The sequence below is a fragment of the Marmota monax genome, unplaced genomic scaffold, assembly GCF_021218885.2.
Source record: "Marmota monax isolate L192 unplaced genomic scaffold, Marmota_monax_Labrador192_F-V1.1 WCK01_AAM20220418_F8-fsc00132, whole genome shotgun sequence".
Lineage (NCBI taxonomy): Eukaryota > Metazoa > Chordata > Mammalia > Rodentia > Sciuridae > Marmota > Marmota monax.
The window spans coordinates 7,275,037-7,298,675 of record NW_026695199.1 but is presented as its reverse complement, the minus strand read 5'-3'; the positions used below and the strand labels follow the sequence as shown (position 1 = coordinate 7,298,675).

At 35.8% G+C, this 23,639-nt stretch overlaps 1 protein-coding gene and 1 long non-coding RNA gene across 2 annotated transcripts in view; one reads left to right on the top strand and one right to left on the bottom strand.

The window, feature by feature from the left end:
- The window catches only part of Gc (GC vitamin D binding protein), a 39,026-nt gene extending 25,071 nt beyond the window's left edge, over positions 1-13,955 (top strand). The window contains exons 7-13 of the mRNA XM_046428694.2: positions 1,023-1,152; positions 2,703-2,905; positions 4,392-4,521; positions 4,971-5,068; positions 6,709-6,841; positions 11,223-11,276; positions 13,776-13,955. Coding sequence (XP_046284650.1) covers positions 1,023-1,152; positions 2,703-2,905; positions 4,392-4,521; positions 4,971-5,068; positions 6,709-6,841; positions 11,223-11,276 — 748 coding nt within the window. The 3' untranslated portion in view covers positions 13,776-13,955. The remainder of the gene's footprint in view (positions 1-1,022; positions 1,153-2,702; positions 2,906-4,391; positions 4,522-4,970; positions 5,069-6,708; positions 6,842-11,222; positions 11,277-13,775) is intronic.
- A 4,701-nt stretch (positions 13,956-18,656) lies between these two features.
- On the bottom strand, positions 18,657-19,450 carry LOC124082225 (uncharacterized). Its single transcript, XR_006848310.2, has 2 exons — positions 19,147-19,450; positions 18,657-18,975 (listed from the first exon to the last, which is right to left on the bottom strand). It is a non-coding gene; the product is annotated as an uncharacterized LOC124082225 (long non-coding RNA).
- Positions 19,451-23,639: the final 4,189 nt, after the last annotated feature.

Here is a 23,639-nt window from a genome sequence, read left to right as displayed (position 1 = left end):
CTGTAGTAATATTTCCTTTTTTCGTCACGGATGTTAGTAATTTGAGTTTTCTCTCATTCTCTTCATTGGCATAGCTAATGGTTTATCAATTTTATTTAGTTTTTCAAAGAACCAACTTTTTGTTTTTTCAATTTTTTCAATTGTTTCTTTTGTTTCAATTTCATTGATTTCAGCTCTGATTTAAATTATTTCCTGTCTCCTACTGCTTTGGGGGTTGATTTGTTCTTCTCTTTCTAGGGCTTTGAGATACGATTTTAGGTCATTTATTTGTAGACTTTTTCTTTTTTGAAGGAATGAACTCCATGCAATGAACTTTTCTCTTAGAATTGCCTCCATGGTATCCCAGAGATTTCGATATTTTGTATCGGTGTTCTCATTTAACTCTAAGAATTTTTTAATCTCCTCCTTGATATCTTTTGCAACCCATTATTCATTTATTTAGTCTCCAGGTGTTGGAGTAGCTTTTATTTTTTATTTTATTATGATATTCCTGATATGGAAGTGAAAAAATCAAATATGAAAAGAGCATAGCATAATCCCATTCATACCCTTATAAAATGCTTAAGCACTGCACACCCCAAATATCAACATTTATTTACTCCTTAGTAAAGGGCCAAAGGTCTTTCTTTATTTCTTTTACCTACTATTTCTAAGTAAATTTATAAAACTTTTTGTAAATACTAAGAGGCTATAAAAACACAACATTGGCCTCATGAATAAAAAGATGTGCTTTCTTTACTGCCATTTTAGATCCAGCATCTTAAAGCCATGCTTCTATTGTGTAGATTGGACCAGAAGAGAAGCTTCATTTGAGCATTGAAAATCTGAAAAGACTCATGTGGGATAGTTTAATTTTGAGTTTGCAGCTTTGATATGTAGGCTCTAGCATGTACAGATGTGCTCCGTGCATCTGTTGAAATCAAAGAGTTGAAAGTACATTATTCCTCTAGGAAGTATGTACATAATGAAACCAAGAAAACTGAGGACATGTTCAACTAACAGATTCATTTTCAACTATTTAGTCATCTCATCAAATTAGCCCAGAAAGTGCCTACTGCTGATCTGGAGGATGTTTTGCCACTAGCTGAAGATATTACTAGAATCCTCTCCAAATGTTGTGAGTCTACTTCTGAGGATTGCATGGCCAAAGAGGTAAGGCAATCCCCATTATCTCCATCATGTGCCTAGCAGGGAGTGCTGTGCTCTCCCTGGAAGATTTTTTAAGCTGCTTTTCATGTGTGTTATTTTAATGGATCTTCACATGTATCCTATGTGATATCAATATATTCTTCAGTTTATTTTACAGATGAGAAAACAAGATTAACAAGGGGCAAAAATTTGAGATCATGCAACTAATATGTGACAAATTCAACATGCAAGGACATGGGACCTCAATCCCAAACCCTTTATCTGAAGTGTACAGTACAGTAACAATTAGCTTCATAGGGACACTGTATAACTTTAATTTTAACAAAAATTAAATGTATGTAAATTGAACATAATTTAAAATTCAGTTCTTCAGTCACACAGCCACATTTCAATTGCACAACAGTATAAAACAGAGCAGTTACAGATAAATGTCATTATTACATAAAATCCTATTAGTGCTGTAATCATTATACTATTAGAGACTATTGATGTTGTTATTAACACTTTTCATAACTTGATGGGCATTTCAAATTTTTTCACCACTTTCAAGTTCCATAATTGTCCTGAGCATATATAAACTGGAATAATTGCTTTATGTGAAGTTCAGTGTTTTAATCAGCTTTTTCACTGCTGTGACTAAAGGATCAACCAGCACAACTGTAAGGGTGGAATAGTTTATTTGAGAGCTCATGGTTTCAAAGGTCTTAGTCCAGAGAAGGCTGGCTCCATTCCTTGGGGCGCGAGGTGAGGCAGAACATCATGGCGGAAGAGTGCGGCCGAGGAAAGTAGCTCACAATGTGGTGATCATGAAATAGAGAGACTCCAGCTCCAGATACAAAATATATACCCCATAGCCACACCCCCCAATTAACCACTTCCTCCAGCCACACCCCACCTGCCTCTAGTCACCACCCAGTTAATCCCACCAGGGATTAATTCACTGATTTGGTTAAGACTCTCACAATCCAATAATTTCTCCTTTGAACCCTCTTGCATTATCTCATATGTGAGCTTTTGGGGAACACTTCACATCCAAACCACAACAGTCAGTCTCCAAGATCTTGTTAACCTCTTCAGCAATAGATGCAATGTGTTGTCTTTTTCCATCAAAATGCATGATTGTTATTAGATGTTTTCTATAATGACATATAATGGCTATGTAGGACTCTATTACATATATTTATTATATGTATTACATCTATCTCCCCAGACATACCATATTTCAATTTAACTAATTCTCTATTATTGTATTTAAGCTGTGTTTGTTTCCAATATTTTAAGTAGAGCTGTATTATATAGCCTTATTTTAAGTCTTCCCTATATCCATAATTATTTTCTAAGTATGAATTCTTAGAGATGAAGTTGTACAATTTTAAATCTTTTAGTATATATATATAGATAAATTGCCTCCCCATGTGTTGTACCAATTTACTTTCCAAGAGTATCACACTTACTTTCCTGAACATGAGGCCAGGACTTGTAAGCCTAAGCCTTATTTGTCATAAGACCAACAAAGAAGCTAACAATGCACAAACTCACCATTCCTTTTGTAGCTGCCTGAACACACAGTAAAAATATGTGACAACTTATCCACAAAGAATTCTAAGTTTGAAGATTGTTGTCAAGAAAAAACACCTATGGACATTTTTATGTGCACTTACTTCATGCCAGCTGCCCAACCACCCCAACTGCCAGATGTCCAGTTCCCCACAAATAAAGATGTGTGTGATGCAAAAAACACCAAAGCCATGGATCAGTAAGTAGAGGTGATGTGAAATGTCTTTCTGTATCAACTTCTCCTGGACAAAATTTCACTGTGGCCAGATTGAGGGAAGGTATGCTATCACTCATTCAAACGCAGGCAGTTTTTTATGCTTTTTATGGACTTCAAGTATTTATTAATTGACTTTAAATGACTCAGAATTGTAAAACTGTATTTTAACAAAGAACAATTGAATTTAATAAAAAGAGTTTGGATGTGGCAAACGGAAGTTAGCATTCCTAATTCTGCCTCTTCTGATTATCATGCACTGTCAAAAGACCTTTCTGAATCAAAGTCTCTTCTTAATTTGAGAATGGTAATACTTTCTTACTACTGCACAGATTACTACTAAGAAATTCATCTAGAAAGATTAGTAAGTATGAAAACTTTTTATATGATTAAATATATACACAAAAAATATGGCAGTGTAAATGTTTATATAATTATTAGCTAATTTTATCACATGGCATTTAAGTCAAAGTCACAGATCCGAAGTCTAAAGTTTATCCAACTTTTGGAGAATGATTACAATATAAATAAACAAACAAATATAGAATCATGTTTTTCCCTAAAAGTATTGATATTCACTACCAACAAAAGAAAAACGAGATTAAATGAAAAGAAATGGTGCACCTTGGCAGACGTAGTGGCACAGGCCGATAATCCCATGGCTCAGGAGGCTGAGGCAGGAGGATCACAAGTTCAAAGCCAGCCTCAGCAATTCAGCAAGGTGCTAAGCAACTCAGCGAGACCCTATCTCTAAATAAAATATAAAAAAGTACTGGGGACGTGGCTTGGGGGGTAAGTGACCCTGAGCTCAATCCCCAGTACCAAAAAGAAAAGAAAAGAAAAGGTGGACCTTTATCTTGTTTTATCTAACAAAGGAACTAAGGTAAACATACCATGAGTTGCATATGTTATGAATACATGCCTACTAATTGCATGAAACTATTTTGCAAATATCTTGAAAAGTCCCCATATCAGACAACAGATTTTAGATAGGACCAAAACTTTAATTTACAATTTTCTTATAAATACTGATGTTTTCATCAGTGTGTAGGCAGCAGTGGAATAAGATATACTGGAAGAATTTATACAGACTATTTTTACAGAAAAGCTGCTTAACTGCCTTGATGTTACTGATAGGGTCAATCCCATTACTTATACAAAATTCCATATGTTTTACATATACTATATAAATACATATTACATGTTTCAAAGTATTATAACATGTTTTCATGAATATATTTGAATACTTGCTTTGAATTTATTACATGTATTAATAACTCACATTTTAATAAAAACACTGTACAACCCGAAACCTGTTGCTGTGGAGTTAGTTTGGGAAAAATCTTTTATAATTAAGATGCAGAAACCAGGTACTCTGCCTTTATGATAGCTATGTCCTATTCAAAACAAGAACACATCCACACATATCCATGTACATCTTAAAAAGTATCATCTTTCTCTCTCACACCAGGTATGCATTTGAACTAAGTAGAAGGACTCACATTCCAGAAGTATTCCTCAGCAAAATACTCACACTAACCCTGAAAACCCTTAGTGAATGCTGTGACTCTCAAAATCCTGCTGCTTGTTTTGTTACTAAGGTATGATTTTCTGGGTTTTCTTAATCAACCATGTACATCAAGAGTTGGCAAACTTCAACCCCTGGGCCAAACCTGGCCCACTGCCTACCTTTCTATAGCTTATAAGCTAAAAATGGAAAAATGGTTCTACATTTTTTAATTGCTTGGGAGAAAATATTAATATTTCATGATGCATAAAAATTGAAATTCAAATGTCAGTGTTTAACATAAATTTTAATTGGAATACAACCATCCTCATTATTTACATATTGTTTATGACTGCTTTGTAGAGAGCAGAGTAGTTATAAATCCATAAATGGCCTGCAAAGCCTAAAATATTTACAATCTGGCTTTACACTGAAAATATTTGCTGATTTCTGGCACAGACAGGAGACAGAATTTTGGTATAACGACCTTATGGGGCAGTGTGTCAAGATAACTTTTTCATGCGAATATTGCTTATCTTACAGGGTTCTCTAATGAAAAGGAAACAATCTCTTTTCCTCGACAAGGGACAAGAATTGTGTGCAGATTATTCAGAAAACACATTCACTGAGTACAAGAAAAAGTAAGTGATTTGTTCTGGCTGTGTTCACCAAATGTTTCAATAATACTTTTCTAATATTGCAATTTGAAAGCAAAATTGAAAACTCAGAATGTGTTAAGTGAACAGTAAAACACAAAGGTAAAATTGTTTTAAAAAGGAATTAGAATCTAATATTTGTATAAGAAGCAGACGAGTTATTTTCTGGGAGGAAAATATCATATTATCAATTGAGTGACCAATTAAAACATAGACACAAAAATATAAATTATAAAATCTATCTGCAAGAACTTGGGTCAAAATGGCAACATTAGCACATTCTTGCCAGAGCTGTCTGTAGATATTGCTGTTCATATTGAGGAACTATAGAACTATTGAAAAGTACTATATAACTTCACCACATATTGCCTGACAAGACGATCCTAGCAATCAATCTTCCATTATTAGCATATGTTCCCTATAAACTGGAAATACAAATGCTAATTATCAATAATGTTCAAGCACTTTTTCTCAGTTAAGGGGAGTAAAAGGAATTTTTAAAATAAATAGGCATTAGCACTAAATAATGAAAGAAGTGGTACCGATTTCTTGGGGGAAATTTTCCATTTAGAAGACCTTCTCAGTTTTATGTAGTGAATTTCTCACACCCATTTCAAATCATTTTGATCAGCCCAGGCTTCAAATAAGTACAAACAGAACTCCCAAAGAATCACAAAAGCCATCTCCATCAGTGACCCCCATGAAGTCTACTTTAGCAAAGTTCAAGAAATAAATGAAAATCAATGAAAGCCTCAAGTTTAAAGTGGTTATTTCTCATTTATCAGAAAATTATTTAATTGTATAACCTAAAAGAATATTTCAGAGGCAGTTGGATGTTGAACAGATAACTCTAACTTTCTCTGCAAACAGTTACGAATTCCAGGAATGCAAGGAGGTAATTGAGTAATCATTGTTTACATAGTCATGATTCCAGATAAACATGTAGCAGAATTGACATCTAGGATTATGAAATCAGAGAATACAGAGACAGCTGGGTTTTGATATTTGAAGTCCCCTCCCCCAAATCCAGGCTGAGCTATCCATTATGAGGGTGGAGAGGCTCCAAGACCACAGATTGACCAAACTGAAAGAATCCAGAGCTATGAAGTCCTATCTCCATCTTAAAAGTGAGATGGAAGCTTCATTAATCAAACAGCTAAAAACAAGGGCTAAAGTGCTTGATTCACATCAGTGAGCTTAGTGTGTTGAGACATAGACAAACTGAGGGGTGAAATATGAGAGAAAAGAAAAGGCATAAAGGTAGTGTCAAGTTGTGTAAGGAAATATTCTTTAAGAGCTTGAATCAACTGGAGAGAAGGTAAAATATCAGAGAACATACAAAAGGAAGTCATTTGTGTTGAAATAATGAGCAAATAAATGTGGAAAGATTGGCATTTAAACTAAGCAACAGTTTTTATGTTTCATGATCTTGAAAGAGGTATAGATTTCACTTTCTAATTTCAAATTGACACACTTAAAATCATTCCACATACATAGAATTTTCTTGAGACAGACAAGTATTTTTCTTTTTTATTGTATAAGATTTGAAATGACTATCATTTTGCATTAGAAACGTTTACAAAATATATCTAATAAAACCTTGCATAATAAAAATGGTCTTTTAGACTAGAAGAGCGACTAAGAGCAAAAATGCCTAACCCCACACCCGTGGAGCTGACAGGGGTGGTTGACAAGCTTTCAGACTTTGCCTCCAAGTGCTGTTCCATAAATTCACCTCCCCTCTACTGTGGCTCACAGGTAAGAGAACACAGCCCTCGTTTACCACTGCAGAGTATGTGAAGAACTTGAGCCCTCAGATTTATTCAGTATTTTGTTAGTAAAATGTCATCATATGACAGGCTTTTCCTGGTGCTATATTTAAACTTTGTTGTCTTAGTGAGGAACTAGGAAAAATGACTGTTTCCATGTGATGCCCACTTGAAAGCAAATTAAGGCAAAATACAGGAAATTGTATGTTTTAGAAACAAAAAGGTTTGTGAATACAGGAATGAAAGTACAGTATAGTGTCTTTCAACTGGTAAGTTGTAACCTAGTAGCCACTTATAAAAAGGAAAGAAAAATACAGTACAAATATCAGAGCCCATCTCACACAGTGATGGTAAATATCATTTCATGAAAATTTTATCTTATAATTTCTACTGAACCTACCATGGCTTTCTCTAAAATAGAAAATGCCTCCTCTGTTCCCAATAGCCATTCTTGTATATTTTGAAATGGCCTTTTTTTTTTTTCAATTACTCCTTTTTCTTTTAAAGTCTTGGGCTATGAGTGCAATTCTCTTAATATTTTTGTGAAGTCTTATTTTTTTACTGCCTGATCAACATAGTCTTTTATCAGTTTGACAACTGAAACTACATATTGGGTTGTTGTTTTTTTCTAATTTTAGAGATTATGATTTCTCATTTCTAAATTTATAACCTACTTGCAAAACTATTTGATAATCTTATTTGTAATGATTTATAAAGTTGGAATTTCAAAATGAGAAGAATACAATAAAAGCTCACTCTTTAAATTCCACTGACAAACTATGTCATCTTCATCTTTCATTAAAATTCAAACCACATAAGATTTGAACATAAACACTAAAAGAGTTCGACTTTCTAGGTTGTCTTTTCCCAGAAAAATAAAATTACCTTACCTAAAAGTTGTTTTCTATCAGCAAAATTTGCTGTGAGGATCTTAGCCATTTTTTTTTTTTTTGGGGGGGGGGTGGGTGCTAAATAATCTTCTAGATTCTATGATAAGAAATATCAGTGCTTAAACCTTCCCCTGTCACCTTTATCTAGTTTTTCCAGATGCACATTTCCCTTTTTAACATCACACATGACAAACTGAACTTGATGAACAAAATCCTTGTTTCCTCCAGCCCCTTATTTTTCATATATTTGGAAAAATAACTAATTTTCAGTTTATTTTTCATTATAACATAATCCATTCTAAAACTCATTTGTTTCAATGGCAATGATGAGATGGCAGGTTTATAGCTTTTTGTTTTCTTTCTTTGTCACCAGGAAACTTTATAGTAGTGCTGTTCTTAAGTAACCAAGGGAGTTGTTGAGGTGTTTGTAACACATTTGAGTATTTAGAGCACTCAGATTCATTCTGGTGTTTCTCTGGTCTTTCTGGCTGTCCTTCTAAACTGACCTCATAGCTAGGTAAGCTAGGCCAATTCACTTGGGCTCCAGTAACACCTCTCAGAACATCACTGCCCTTAACTCCCAGCACTTAGTGTGACTTTTTATCCTACTTACCCTTATTTGAATCATAATTTGTTAGACCACCTGCTGTATTTGCATGACAGTTTTGTTTCCTTTAAAGGAATGTCTACCTGCTCTTTTACTTCAAGCCACTTACATCTAGGGATCAGGCTGTGTTTGCCATTGTAAATGTAGTTGGCACGGTGCTGGAAGAGTGGCAAAAGGGGCTTCTGAATCACACCACAGCAGCATCTCACTATGTGGAAAGCCACCCCTACTACTGTCCTAATGTTGACATGACCAAGAAACAGAACTACCAGTGAGATCATCTCTTGGCTTTACCATGACACTCTCAGAACCAGTTGATTTGTTTATACCACAGAGAACTCTTTGCCTACAGAAAAACATGCAGTTTCAAAAATCAGACTTAAAATGCTTTTTCTCTCTTTGCCATTATTCTGACAGGGCATCCTATGCACTTTTCTGAGAACTCATTACTGTGCTTCCTCTGAGATATCCCAACAGAGAACTAGTCACACAACTATGACCGCTCATAGTATTTAGAGGGCCACTGTCATATGCTGGAGTTGATAAGTAAAATCTGGGAAACAGGGACAAATACAAATAGAGAAGTGGAAACTGGGCTGGAAAGAAGGGTGATATACTCTGTCTCCTCTCCTTCCTACCTCATAACTTCAGGAAACCCTCATGTAGCCACTTCAGTTCTCTCTCTCTCTCTCTCTCTCTCTCTCTCTCTCTCTCTCTCTCTCTCTAGATATTTTATGATATGTTAAGCAGAGTATGATTTAGCCTTACAAATTTATGTTTACAGAATAATTAAAACGACTCTAAATGTTAAGTACCATTTTAATTTCCCTCCTTTAGATGGGTTAAGATTTATAGAGGTTATGTAATGTTAGGAAAATCACAAGCTTATTCTTCATGAGACTTTACTCTCACTTCATATCATTGTTATAGACTTAAGTCCTAAGTTAGCAGTGAGAAAAGCAAAATCTTGACACCAAAAAGACTATTAACTATTGTCTGAAAAATTATTGTTGTTTAAATGGCAAAAAATTATACCAGGTTGGTAGTATCACTCTGAATTCTATCCACCTCCCTTCCTGGGTTATATCCATTAGTTAAATGCTCTGCTTTTGCTTCAACAATTCCTTTTTACTACTTTTGCCCAATTTGTTTTAAAGTTGCTCTTCTCCTTATCTAAAAACATAATAAACACAACACTGTAGACACCTCCCTGTGGTCTTTCTCCTCCCCTTACAAGATTCATGAAAGAACAGGACATTCTGTGATTCCTCCTGCCTCCTTTAACTACTCAGCCTTTGCAATCCGGCTCTGATGGTACTCTGCAACTAACAAGGTCACACCAAGAGTCTCCTTGGTAATTCTAACTTTTTCCAGTCCTTAATAGACTTCTCTGCTTTAGTAGACAACTATAACTATTCCTTCCTTCCTAAAACAATTTCTTCAGCATCTATTATTACTTTAATCCTTCAGTTCTATGATTCTTCCTTTCTTATTCTAATTTCATATTTTCCTCTTCCTCTACCCATTCCTTAAATTTCTATTTTCCCAGTGTTTTATCCTTAGTCTTCAACTCTGTGACACCTTTTCCTGAGTGTTCTCATCTGTGCACATTTTATCTCCAAATCTCTACCTCCAGCCCAGATCTTTCCCTTTAGCACCAGGTTTTCTTGTCTCACAAGAAATTTAAGATAATCATAATCAAATCATCTCTCTAAACCTTCCTCTTGTTTTTCCTAATTTTATGAATTTTGCCATTATTCACCTGTGATCCAAAAAGTAAAAACATAGTGTTACTTAATTTCCCCTTTTCTTTTTTCATACCTATCCAACCAAATCCCAAACCCTATCAACTTTAATTTCTCAACATTTCTGTCTCCCACCCATCCTCTTCAACATTCTCAGTACCTGACCCTAGGTCACCTTTCACCTGGAGTACAACCTCCCCTTTAGTCTCCTTCTCCACTCTGTCACCAGTGCCTCATCCTCAATCCCATCTTATATTGAGATCAAAATAACCTTTTTAAAGAAAAAAAAATGGCTAGATGTTCCTCCAGTAGCTCTCCATCACTTCCAAACTGAAATCCATTGTTTGTCTTGGGGTTTTTTTGTTTGTTGGGTTTTTTTTTCTTTTTTACATTCTAGATCTAGGATCTGGTTTCCTCCCATCACTGTGTCTTATGCCCCTGGTGTTCTCCTGAACTATAGGCAGTTTTCCAAACACCTTAAACTTGCTGTTAACTCAACAACGTTGCATAAAACGATGCAGCCTAATTTCCCTAGCTTTCACTGGGCTTCAGGATTTACTCTAGACACCACCTCCTCCAGGGATTCCCTAGCACTCAAAAATTCCTTGGTATCACATCACATGGTGTGTCACTCACCAATCAGCACTTACTAAATGCTTGCTTGCTTTTCCCTGCTCTGGTGCTGGGGATGGGGCCAGGGCCTTGCCCATGCTGGCAAGCATTCTACCACTGAGTTGCATCATTGGCCTTATTTTATTCTGAGAAGGGACTCACTAATTTACCCAGGCTGGCCTTGAATTTGCAACCACTCTTTCTCAGCCTCCAGAGTCACTGGGATTACAAGAGGGCGCCAACACCACACCCAACTCAGCACTTAAATTCAATTCTCATTTCTTTGTCTATTTTCCCAGCAGATTGTAAAATATTTAAGAGGGGTGAGAATGTTAAATAAAGTTATAAATAAAGTTAAATAAATGTGAAGCTTGGCAAATAAAAATGACAATTGACATAGCATTCTGTCAAGAATCATTTCCTCAAATAAGATTTCAAAGTTTTGTACATTTCTTATCTGTTCTAGTCGTCTATAAATACAGTGTTTCATAAATTATATATTTTCTGTCTTATCAGATTGATGCTGAAATGAAAGATATACTGGAGGCCGACGCGTTCATCTTATCTTAGGTGAGTACATTTTTTTAAAAAAATAGAACAGTAAAGAATCCAACATTAAACATATACTTTAAAAACCACAGTTTTGGAAGACTTTATCATTTAGATTATTCTATTTATTATCTACTCAAATTCATTTTACAATTGGGAATATGAAGCATCTAAAAAAATATTAAAGTGCTTACACAAGTACACACAGCCAATTTCTGACACAGTTAAAACCAACTCCAGATCTATTGACCCCAGCCTGGTGCTACATCCATCATAATGTCACATCTAAGATAATAACACCATAAAGATCATGTAAAGGAGTTTGATGCACTTCAATAGGAAAAACAGTTTAAAGACAGGGCTCATCAAGTCTTAAAAATAACACAGCAGGGTTCTTAGGAGAAAAAGGCATTTTTTACTCAAATTAAAGCAACACTGTTGAAATATTATCACTTGCTTCTTTCAGATATTATGCTTTCACTCCTTTAAAAATGTCTGATGGAGATATTAAGAACACAAAATAGTTTATTTTGACTTAATGCCACACCTTAAACTGAAGGTAACCTTAATTCTGCACATTTTAAAATACATATATTCTCTCCAGATCCAACTATATATTTTAAAGATATTACATCTGAGATTTTAAAATCATGCAAATAATATTTTGGGTTTATCTCAGATCTAAGTTGAACTGAGGGTTTCCAATGCTGTCAAATTTTTATTTTGCTATCTTGTTCACAATGTTGCCCCAACTGATGTGAAAACAAAAGTATCCCAATCCAGTGACTAGAGAAAACGGATCACTTCACCGTATTATGACTTTCAACTATCAGGAATTTGAATTAGGAGCTGGAGTTGTAACTCAATGGTAGAGTGCTTGCCTAGTATGTGTGAGGCACTGAGTTCCATCCTCAGTACTGCATAAAAATCAATAAATTAAATAAAGGTATTTTGTTCATCTACCATTAAAAATGAAAATTTAAAAAAAAATTTAAAAGAATTTTAATTATCTGAAGCAGTAAATAAAATACTCTAAGAAGTAGTACAGTGTCAGGCATATATTTCTTTTTCAATGAATACCTGGACCCACTCCTTTCAAGTTAGAGATTTAAACAGCTCTTATAAGTCAATTCCTTTTGTCTCTCAAGGTATTATGATCCCTAGGTACACCTCAAATTCATACCTTATGATCAACCATTTAATGCTATTTCACTTTTAACTAAAGTGTTATTATAAACTAGTCCCCCTGATCAATTACTTTCTTCAATCCCTCAAACTGAATTGCGGTCATATTTGCATGCCCCATGGGATAGAGAGTAACTGTGTCAGTCTCACAAAGGCAAAGCAAGCGTATGTTTTGCCCTTTTGCTTTGGAAGTAACTAGTGTTTTAGGGTTCCCCAGGTTGCCAAAAAAGAAATGATTTTCCTTACACCATACAATTAATCTGGGTAAAAAATATTTTAGAACCACACCCAGCACATATATCTCATTCTATGAGAGAAACATAAGAACTTGTACTAAATGAGGGAAGTACATATTTATATCTCACATTTCATCTTCATTCCAAGGCACAAATTCATTGAAGACAATAAAAGATGAGATTTCTTGTACTGTACAAATAGAATTCTATTAGATTGTCTTAAAGAGAAAAATTAAGAGGGCGATATATTTGTTACAATACAAAGAAGAAGGTAATCATATTTTTTAAAAAAACTCATACTATAAGTGTTTTACTAAAATAAAAACTACAGATCTATTATCTCAATTCCATAATCAGAACCTGTATTGATTAGCTTACTGTCACTGTAACAAAATACCTAAAATAACTAACTTATAAAGAAAAAAAGGTTTATTTCAGCTTACAGTAATAGAGGTTCTAGTCCATGACCAGACAGACCCATTGTTCCAGGCCTTGGGCTAGGGTGCTAGATGGCAGTGGCCAAGAGCATGCTGCAGAACATACTGATCATTTCATGACCAGAAAGCAAAGAGGAAGAGGCCAGGGTCCTGCAATTCCCTTGATGGGTACACTCCCCAATGACTGCTCACTAGGCACCCCCTCTTAAGTTTCCATCACCTCCCAAGAGCACCACCCTTGGAACCAAGCCTTGAACACCCAGGTCTTTTTGGGACATTCATCATCCAAACTATAGCAAACAGCCTCACTGCTACCAGTTTACTTTTTTGCTCTGGCAATGATCATTCATTCTCAGAGCAGAAAGTCAAATCCATCATTAGTTTATAGAAAAAGAAAAAAAAAAAAAACACTGTGCAACAAGTTTTGTAGCTTGGCATAATAACAGTGATGCGTTTTTCTCTTTGGTACTGGGAATTTCTGACTTTTCTTTTATCTGGACCCATGAGGTGGGCCATATTGGATATATGGATCATGCTGGACAGGATTATTTTTGTCCTAACCACAAAAATAATATGACCCTACATGCATCTGATTAGCAGTTTTAAGGATAATGCCCATTAGCGGTTTTCCTAACATGTGTTCATTTCCATTGTTCACATAGACCTACCACAGGAACCACCCTGAAGGATGACCTCAGATGGCCAAACCTAAGCAAACCACCAGGCTCCTAGGGGGAACACGAGGATACTCCTTTAACCTGCCACAGTGTCTTCATACAAATGATAAACATGATGATTTGCTATCAGAATAAATCGAAATATAATGCAAACCAAAAATGCAACTGAGAATGAACTGTTGTGCAATGAACAGAACTGTTCCTGTGTCTTTCACAATGATGCTGTGGCAGGCAGCCTCAACCTCATGAGCCCTCACTTTTTACTAGATCTCTGCTGTTTCTCTCTAAAAGACTCACGATATAAATCATCCACTTTACAATTCCCAACACACTGAACTCCACTCCCTGATTGCTTCTTGGGCTTAGTAGGTGCCATTAAAGCCAACTTTCTACTGAAAACAGCTTTGGGATATTTCACTTCTTAAAAACAAAACATCTCCTGAGACCACCTTCTTGCTCACAGCTGTGTGGCATTAATCACGTAGTTCTGCCTTGCGAAAAGAAAAATCTTTGTGGTCTGAATAAGATTTTGTTTTTGTTTTCTGTCTTTGCTAAAAACTCCTGAGGGCAATTTACGGAAACAAAGTTTCAGAACATGACAATTTTTCAGCTTAATTTACTTTACATATGAAAATACATGCGATTTTTCTATATGCCTTTTTTTGCCCATGGAAAATGAAGGTACTTTATTCTATATTTCTGTTTTGAAAGAACAAGGAAAACCTTTTCTATGTAGAGTAAATAGTATCAGGGAATTTGAATTCACCTGTTGGCAGAAGGAAGGTCATATAGTAATGGTCATACATATTTTATGGTGAATATACTCAGAGTCAATTTAACCAGAATCATCACTTGTCACTTCCAAGAGACAAAGTCCCAGCAAGGAGCATTTCATTAACAGAGCCAAGGTCAAGGGCCCAAGGCAATTAGTGTTGGGGACAGGCCCCAAATGGTTGTAGTTAGGCTCCCTCGTATAGGCTTCCAGGGAGCTAGGTTATGCATTTAGTGTGTGTTAAAGCTATGAATCCACTATGTTATGGTCAGTGTGTAGTGAAGATCAGAAATTTTGATTCAGGATATATACTCCAGGTCATCGACACTAACTTGTGAGTACCCATCCTTATGTAAACTGTTGGCAATGTGCCTTCTTTGTTTGGCCTGCATATAGAACAGGGCCTGTGGAAAAGACTCAGGGATAAATGGGGGCAAATAAGGGGCAAAAAATTGGAACTGGCTGGGGGCTAAAGTGGAAGCTAGAGAGTGGAGACTACTACTTCCTCTGAATAAGATATGTCGACTATCCCAACTGCTATTTTCATCTTCTTCCACCTGTTGAACCCTGAACTTTGTTTCATGGGTCTGAGACCCTACATGACAAATGGCTAGGAAATAAAAAACCTGCTCATTTGCAGCTTCTACAGTAAAAGGCGCAGCTCTGCCTCCCACAATGATCCCAAACTGGGAAATTAACCTCAACTAGAGAAATTCTGCAGATGCCATGGAGTTCAAAAGCAACAAACTGTCCACACATAATGAGGCAGCCCTTTTGATATTTTTTAAAATTATCTTTTACTGAAAAAATTACATCACTGAAGCTTCTAGCAATTCTGAGGATTAGATACCATTGATAAAATATGAGAAGACAGACTCCAAAAAGGTGAAATCATACCAAAGTTACCAAAGAACAAAACCTTTCAATTCCAGCAATTCGTAGAAGGTTAGTAGGCATAACTGAAGAAAGAGTTCTTTAATTGAATAATTTTGGAAACATAACATTGTATATCACTCATTCGGAGAGTCCCAATTTACTTTATACAAATTCAGTGTTTTGAAATTTATTTAACCACTAACCTCCCTTGTGTTAGTACTTTCCAAAATCATTCCCTTTTGAAATCAATTTTGGAAAATTCTGCTCTGTTCTTACCTGAGAAATCACAATAACAAATCATTCATCAATGTTTTAGTTTTCACTCCTGTGACTAAAGACCCAATAAGAACAATTTTAGAGGAGGAAAAGTTTATTTAGGGGCTCAGGGTTTCAGAGGTCTCAGTCCATAGACAGTCGGTCTAGTACTTCGGGGCTTGAGATAAGGCAGAACACCATGGCTGAGGAGTGGGGAAGCAGCTCGCATGATGATCAGGAAACAGAGAGAGAGAGAAAGAGAGAGACTCCACTTTCCAGATAGAAAATATATACCCCAAAGACACACCCCCAGTGAACCACCTCCTCCAGTCACACTCTTCCTGCCCACAGTTACCACTCAGTTAATTGCTATCAAGGGATTAATTCATTGATTGGTTGAGGCTCTCATAATCAAATCATTTCTCCTCTAAACTTTATTGCCTTGTCTCACACATGAGTTTTGGGGGGACAACCTTGTAGCTAAATCATAATGATCAACTACTACAAACTGGTCCATCTTTGTCAATTATTTTTATTCTTGATCAGGCAGAATTGGCTGGTACTGTTACTAAGTAGCCAATGAATTTTACATGATTGACCAAAGTAGCATCACCCAAGAACCATCAACTTTAATTGGTATTCATAGTATTATTATCTCACCTGGAAATTCTTGAGAAACAAAGCTCCCTTTGTGGAGATTTTGATTTAAAAATATAACAAGGGAAAAGCCACTCTATTGTGTCACTTACTTTAACAGCAATAAGCCCTAGTACAGAAAGAATTTGATCAGTTTGACTATTCACCCAATTTCAGTGAAAGATGAATAACTAAAAATAAATAAGAAGTCTTAGAAGGCTGCCTTCCATATCTCTGGTCTCTTTTTTGTGCACTGTCTTCACTACTGAGCCTTCTCCCCTAACCAACCTATGGGCCAGTGATTCACAATCTTGCTACACATTAGAATCATATGGAAAATACTGAGGGGGAAAAAAATATCAGTGCCCCAGCATCCTTTCAGAGTTTCGATTTAATCAGTCTTGAATAAAATCTGCTGTTTAACCAAGCTTGAAAAATCACTGCTTCAGGAACTACATGCCTTCACCCAAATTTCTAACACTGCATTATCTTAATCCAGCATTGTATTTTGAGTTTTTTGTCCTTACTTATAGAATGAAACTTTGATCTTTCACCAGTCCATTTCATCTTTGTCCATTTTTTTCCAGGATCTGAAATATTTTTTCCCCACCAGGCCAAGAAAGCACCTAATAGTTCATTCCACCAGAATCACCACCAAGAGCCTCCTGGTGTCATACTTAGGTTTTGGGGCAAGTTTTAGGTTGCAATTAGTGACTCATAGATCAGTGGCTGGGCATTCCTATATTGCTTCTACCTCAGTAAGACAGTGTCTATGAATCTAGTGTTTGCAGTCTTCAGTGTCAGATGTATCTCCGTATCTGTTGTGTGCTGCACTTGAAGTCTGTGTATGCCTGATTCAAATGAGAACCTTTGCCGCCACCTTGTGGATGACATAGCTAAATGCAAAAAGATTCTGAAATCAGATCTTAATAAAACTGCAAATACAAAATCGTCTGGAATAGGCTTTGTGCTAAGCCCCATTTAGAACATGAAAAGCCACTAGTAAGACATGTAATTTTCAATTTTTATTCCCAGAAATTAATTTTAATAATTGTGTAAAATTGGCGACTTTGTACACAGAGACCTGAGAATGTTTTAAAATTTGAGGGGGAAAAAGATCCATTTTCTCTCTTAAAAGCACTGGTAATGGAGTATGAATACCTTCTCTATATTAAACTCCTATCACATTTAAGATAAGAAAAAAATGTAAAACATAGTAGTACCTTTTTTTTATAGACTTTATTACTTTTCAAAGGTCTTTCTGGCCTATGATCTTATCAAATCTTCATCTCAATTGCAGGAAGCAGATTATCCTGGTACTATTACATCTAATTTTCAGATAAAGTAGGTTCAGTGGGATAAACTCACTAAACAGTGTGACACACTGACAAACAACAAAGACCAATGTGACAATAGAGAGCACTTAGTACTTTCCCTAGGTGAGGTATAGCACTTAGTACATTGCAACTATGACATTGTTCTATTGCTTAGCAACATACCACTCTGAAAGAGCAACTCAAGGCAATAATAATCATAAAATGTGCTTAGAAATCTGGGTTTGATGTCCAGTGTTTCTCATGTAGTGGCAGGGGCTAGGTCAATCTTGAAAGCTTTTCTATTACCATATGTGGCACTTGGGCTGCAAAGAATGATACAGTGAGGGTCTGGAATAAGTGGGCTACTTGAGCAACTCTCTCTTTGGGTGGTCTTTCCATATAACAGCCTCCCAGCCACCAGGCTCTTCACATGGTGGCTGAAGGCTCCCAGAGTTTCTCTTTCTAATTGACACCCAGAAGTGAGGTTGCATACTTCCTGCTACATTGTATCAATCAAAAAGTCCAAAGGCTCATCTATGCTAAGGGAAGGAGAAATAGAGGGTAATTTTAGATGAATGAAGTAACAAAGAATTTGTAGATATTTCAAAATCACCATATATACATTATCTCCATTAACATTCATGAGGTAGGTACTCCTAGCATCCCCATTTATAGATGAGAATGCTGAGGCATGATGTGGCTAACTAATGTCCCCAAGGTAAACAGATAACAAGAGTAGCAATAGAATGTGATTCCAGAGAGCTGGACTCCAGACTCTAGTATACTCTTAACCTCTGTACATACTCTTGTGACACTGAAACTGGAAGCTGGATACACATTGACAATTGTGAAGGGTATTTTGCTTTCAATTACAATTATCAGTAAAAGAGAAAAATGAAAATAAAAAATATATATTTATATTTCCCTTTATCCCCATTGCACAAGAAAGTGAGGGCTAGTAAAACTGTGTTTTGCAGAATGCATATGTTTTAAATAAACATTTATGAAATATCCAGTTAGCACGGTCCCTTTATTAAAGGAACTTCCACTCTACTAGAGAAGACTAATACACTAGGAAGTGAATGACACAAGCAAAGAGAAGAGAATCACTAAAGATGAACTGAGAAGGACACTGGCCAATGGCGTTTCCAGATATGAATATTGGTGCAGGCTCTTTGGGGTGAAATGATGTTCTCTGCTATTCGGTCAGTTCCAGTGCAGTCACCTTGTAAGGCTTCTTTTCTGTGCGAGGATCATATCATCTGTCATTTCTCCTCCTGCCTCTCAACAGCCAAGTCAGTTCTCTTGAAACGCCATCTAGGAGTTGAAGCTGAGAAGAACATTGAGCATAGCACACCATTCATTGGTCTCTCATTGAAAAGTCACTAAAAGTTGGCTTTATGCTTTTTGTTTACTTTAGTGATGGGTTGGAGTGACTCATTATACAATTAAAATAAATCATGCTGCCACCATCTACACAGTCAGGCTTTGTAAAACCTACCTGAGCAAATAGGAAGGAGGGAGGTATCTTCCAAGAATTTTAGCAACCAGCTCCTTTTTGTGCTTTGAGAAATCCTCCTTTGACTCAGACTCTCGTCAAGACCTTCAATGTTCTGATAACAACAATGATGATATTTCAATTCTTTATAACACATTTATGTTATTACTACATTCCATGTTTATTCAGTCCCAAAATTGCATGAACAACCTAAAGTGATTTAAATTTATTAATCTCTTTCCAGAAATATTTGATTTTTTTACAAAAACATATTGGCTGAAAGTAAAAGGCAAAGGACTCAATATGTTACAAGTTTTAGAAACACATGGAGAGGAGAAAATAATTTAGGACAGTAGACTCTCCAGGAGGCCACATCATAGCTCAAATGAACTGAGAAGAACTGGATGTGTCCACTATTTGTGAAGCCAACCAACCCTATAGTGATCTTACCCTTCTTACAATGCCTCTAGGCTTAAATAAAATTATCTCAACTATTTTCCAATGCAGTGACCTTGGCAATGTAAAACATAGACCCCCAAATCAACAAAATATGTAAATAAATGAGATCATAGATAAATTTCTTAAAAGCCAATTTGGTTGGGAAAGGACTAGGACCATTTACCAGGGTGACATTCAAAACATTTAATAATCAGTATGTCGTATGTCCTGACTAATCAGAGTAGACACTGGCCAATAGGAAAACATGATTGAAAGGAACCACTGATAACTGATTCAGCTATAAGGGGAGGGGGCACATTCAAATATTTTCTGCCATTAGGAAATGGAATAACTGAGCTAGTTGAGGAAAGCTGTGGAGAAGAAGGGGTACAAAAACACAAAGCAAGAGAGTTAAAGATACATTTGATTCACTTAGAAATTTCTTAGGTTGTTTAAGAGATAGGAGAATGAGAAGCACTCTGAAGACAGGGAAATAATTTAAATAGAAGTCTAAGTCAAATGAAAACATCCTAAACAGAAACAAAGTCACCAAATGTTTTTAAATAATTACTTTCTATATCAGCAATCTGGGCGGGGGAGTTCATAAAATAAGCTAAAATATTATAAAGTTAATCAAATGAAAATTTTAAAAACTAGTATAAAATCAGAACAAGGGTAAATAAACTTAACACAGAGCGGGGGGGGGGGGGGACAATTTTAATCCGCAACCAGTTTTTCTTATTCAGTTTAATTTATATATGATTCATTGTCATTTGTAAGTGCCCAATGATGATATTTAAAGCTAATCAAAAATTACACTTAGTTGTTACTCTAATTTCTAATGGATTGTTTCCGTGTAACATGCAGAGAATTGCATTGTAAAGAATCATCAGTTATTGACTCAAAAGACTGAAATCAAGCCCAAACAATAAAGAAAGCAGTAGTTAATTTCAATTCAAATAAAATCATTATTCTCATCAATTGGCTAAATTATATCCAGTCAATTTTTTAATTAGCATGGCTGTATTTCAAAATGTTATTGCTCTAAGCATTTCCATGAATACATAGCATAAACACTGAGAAAAAGTCAAACATTTTTAAACAGGAATTCTCACCACAATTTAAGTTAGAACACTATTTGTGTTCTAACTCTTTCTCCTATCTCTTAAATATTCCAGCACACAGCCAAGGTGTGCTGCGATTTAAATACTTCAATAAAAAGACGTAAAGGTTCTTTCAGGAGCATCTATCTGTGAGATTCGTCACTCTACATCTCTGCTGAAATTTAGAAGCAGCTTAGGAGATGCCTGACAAAGGCCAGGACGTCATCCCAGACACTCAGTCTCTTAAGGCAACCCAACACAATAGTGGGGACATCTACCCAGTGTATAACCAGTGACAGGAGTCCACAGGAGTCACTGTCATTCAGGTACCTCATGAGAACCTGAGGCACAAAAAGATGATGCACGACTGTACACTGTCTTCCCAACCTAAGCACACCTATGAGATTTGGACATTTCCTGCTATGTAACATGAAACATAGTACTGTCGGCTCCTCCCAAGCAAAAATTAATCTATGCAAATGCCCGCCCTGGACATAATCTTAACCAATTAAGAATAAAGTTTATATTTTGCCCTCAATCTCTACCCAACTCTTAATTTAAAAAAAACTCATTTTGACCCTTGAACAAAATGTTAAGAAAATTACTGAATTGGATCCTTTGGCCCATGCAAAATAATAATTAAATAAATGTCATTTATTTTGACCTCTGGTCACAACTCTTAAACATGTATATAACTCTACTAAGTGAAGTTTTGCTGAAACGTGGTTTGTCTTCTTGAGGCACCATCCATACTTCCCAGCCTCTATTTCAAGTGGCCCCATTTTAATTAAATACCTGGGTTGAGAAATAGGAAGTTTGTAATTAATATCTGCATTGTGCAGGTAGAACAGAAAAGAGATTTTTCAGGGAGAGATCTCTTCTCATAACCCACAGTTCATTTTACTCCCAGATTAGAAAATTCACCTCTGTACTATGTTAAGCAGCAAAATATGATCTTTTAGAAATTAAAAGGAAGGAATTATATTTATTTCTCCAGTGCTTAAAAGAAATATTAACACTTGATCAGTACCTCCCTGGGACTCAGCCACACAGAGCCCCAGCTGTGGGTACCTCACTTTAGGGAATCCTATTCTAGTCTTCTTTCATGGCCTTTCCTCTAGGACCCTCCCCAGGAGTTCATGCAACCATAGGGTCAATGTTTCCCTTAAAAGTCCACTTTCCTCATTTCACTCTAGTACTCAGAATTCCATGCAAACTGCCAGTTCTGGCACAGACCTCCTCTCTAGGAAGACCACAGCTAGTAAGAAATGCTCTAGGTACAAGGGGAGGTAGTTGTTTGGAGGATGTGGACAGGATGTAGACATGTGGGTCAAGGTCTACACATGTGCATGTATGAGATTCTCATGAAGCTGGGCAGAGATGGGTCTGGGGAGAAATAGGGACATGCTATGAACTGTATGCCGACTCTGCACATTCTGTTACAGAGCTCAGAGGAATCAAAGATGTTAAATTTAAACCTAGATTTCCAGGTTGTTTTGAAGGTATATTTGCCAAGGCAGGAGGAAATAATGTACTTTATTTAATAGCTTATCAGCTTTAAATATTTAGACATGTGCTAGGTGGACCTCCACATATACTCTTACGCCAGGGCCTGCAGAATCAGGGCCAGGTCTATAGTATAGAGATACCAAAAATGATGAATCAAGTAGGTGACATCCCTTTATCTGCCCTACACAAAAGCAATATATAGCCTTATCCAAACAGGTTTAACAACAAGAAGTTTTATCCAGGCTTTTTAGGATGTTGACTTAAGCTGCTGGCTCTCTCCTCCAAAATCAAGCCTGAAAAAGTTAAGAATGTGAAGGGTAGACTAACAGTGATTTGCGTGACTAGCAGCCATAATAACAACTGTGAGAACCCTGGAGTGTTCTAGACACTGGAGAATCCCTTTAAGGCTGTCTTGAATCTGCAAACCTTGGAAGGGAGGGAGGCTGAATTATAAGAGATTCATCCTGGAGTATAAAAAGCTGGAAGAAATCTAAATTTGTGCTTGTATTTACAGACCTTTAAAACTCTAATAAAATCATAAAAGATGGTCTGAATAAGTGAAGATAGACCATGCTTTTGGAGTAAATGACTTACTATTATAAAAATTCCAGTTCTCTCCAAATGTATCTATAAATTAGACATAAGCCCTATTAAAATTTCAGATGAATTTTTCTGAATTACTCAAAATTCTTGTTTGAAAACGTATGTGGAAATAAAAAATCTACAACAAAGTCAGCCTAAAAAGCAACAATGTGTAAGAATGTGCATAACTAGATATTAACACATAAAACAGTCATATACATATTATAACAGTATACAGATAAATAAGACAGAATACAAAACCATGAATATAAAAGAACTTAAAATGTTATAGTGATGCTATTAAAAATCAACCCAAAAAGATTGCATTATTTTATAGGTAGTATAAATTATAACTCTATCAAAAAACACATGTAGGACCAGGAATATAGCTCAGTGGTAGAGCACTTGCCCAGCATGCATGAATCCTTTAGTTCAATCCCCAGTACCATGCACACTCACACAAGAAGAAGTATAAGAAAAGCAAAAAGAAGAAACTTTTAAAAGCACGTGTAAAGATAGACTACAAGTGAACTAAACACTCAAAAGTAAAAGATACATTACTAGAGTTAACAGGAAAAAAATGAAGGTAAATAAATTTGTAACATGGGAGCAAGGACAACCTATTTTAAAAATACAAAAAAGACAAATCATAAGACTTGATGAATTTTATTATATTAAGGTTAAGGAATTATGTCCAACAAAGGACATCATGGATAAAGTTCATAGAAAAAATGCAGGTAAGAATAATACATTTATAATTTTAGAACTGAAAAGGTATTAAAATTTGAAAACCATAACCGAATTTACAAAAAAAAAAGAAAGAAAAATGCATCAACTAAGTGAATAGGTGAGACATAGGAGATT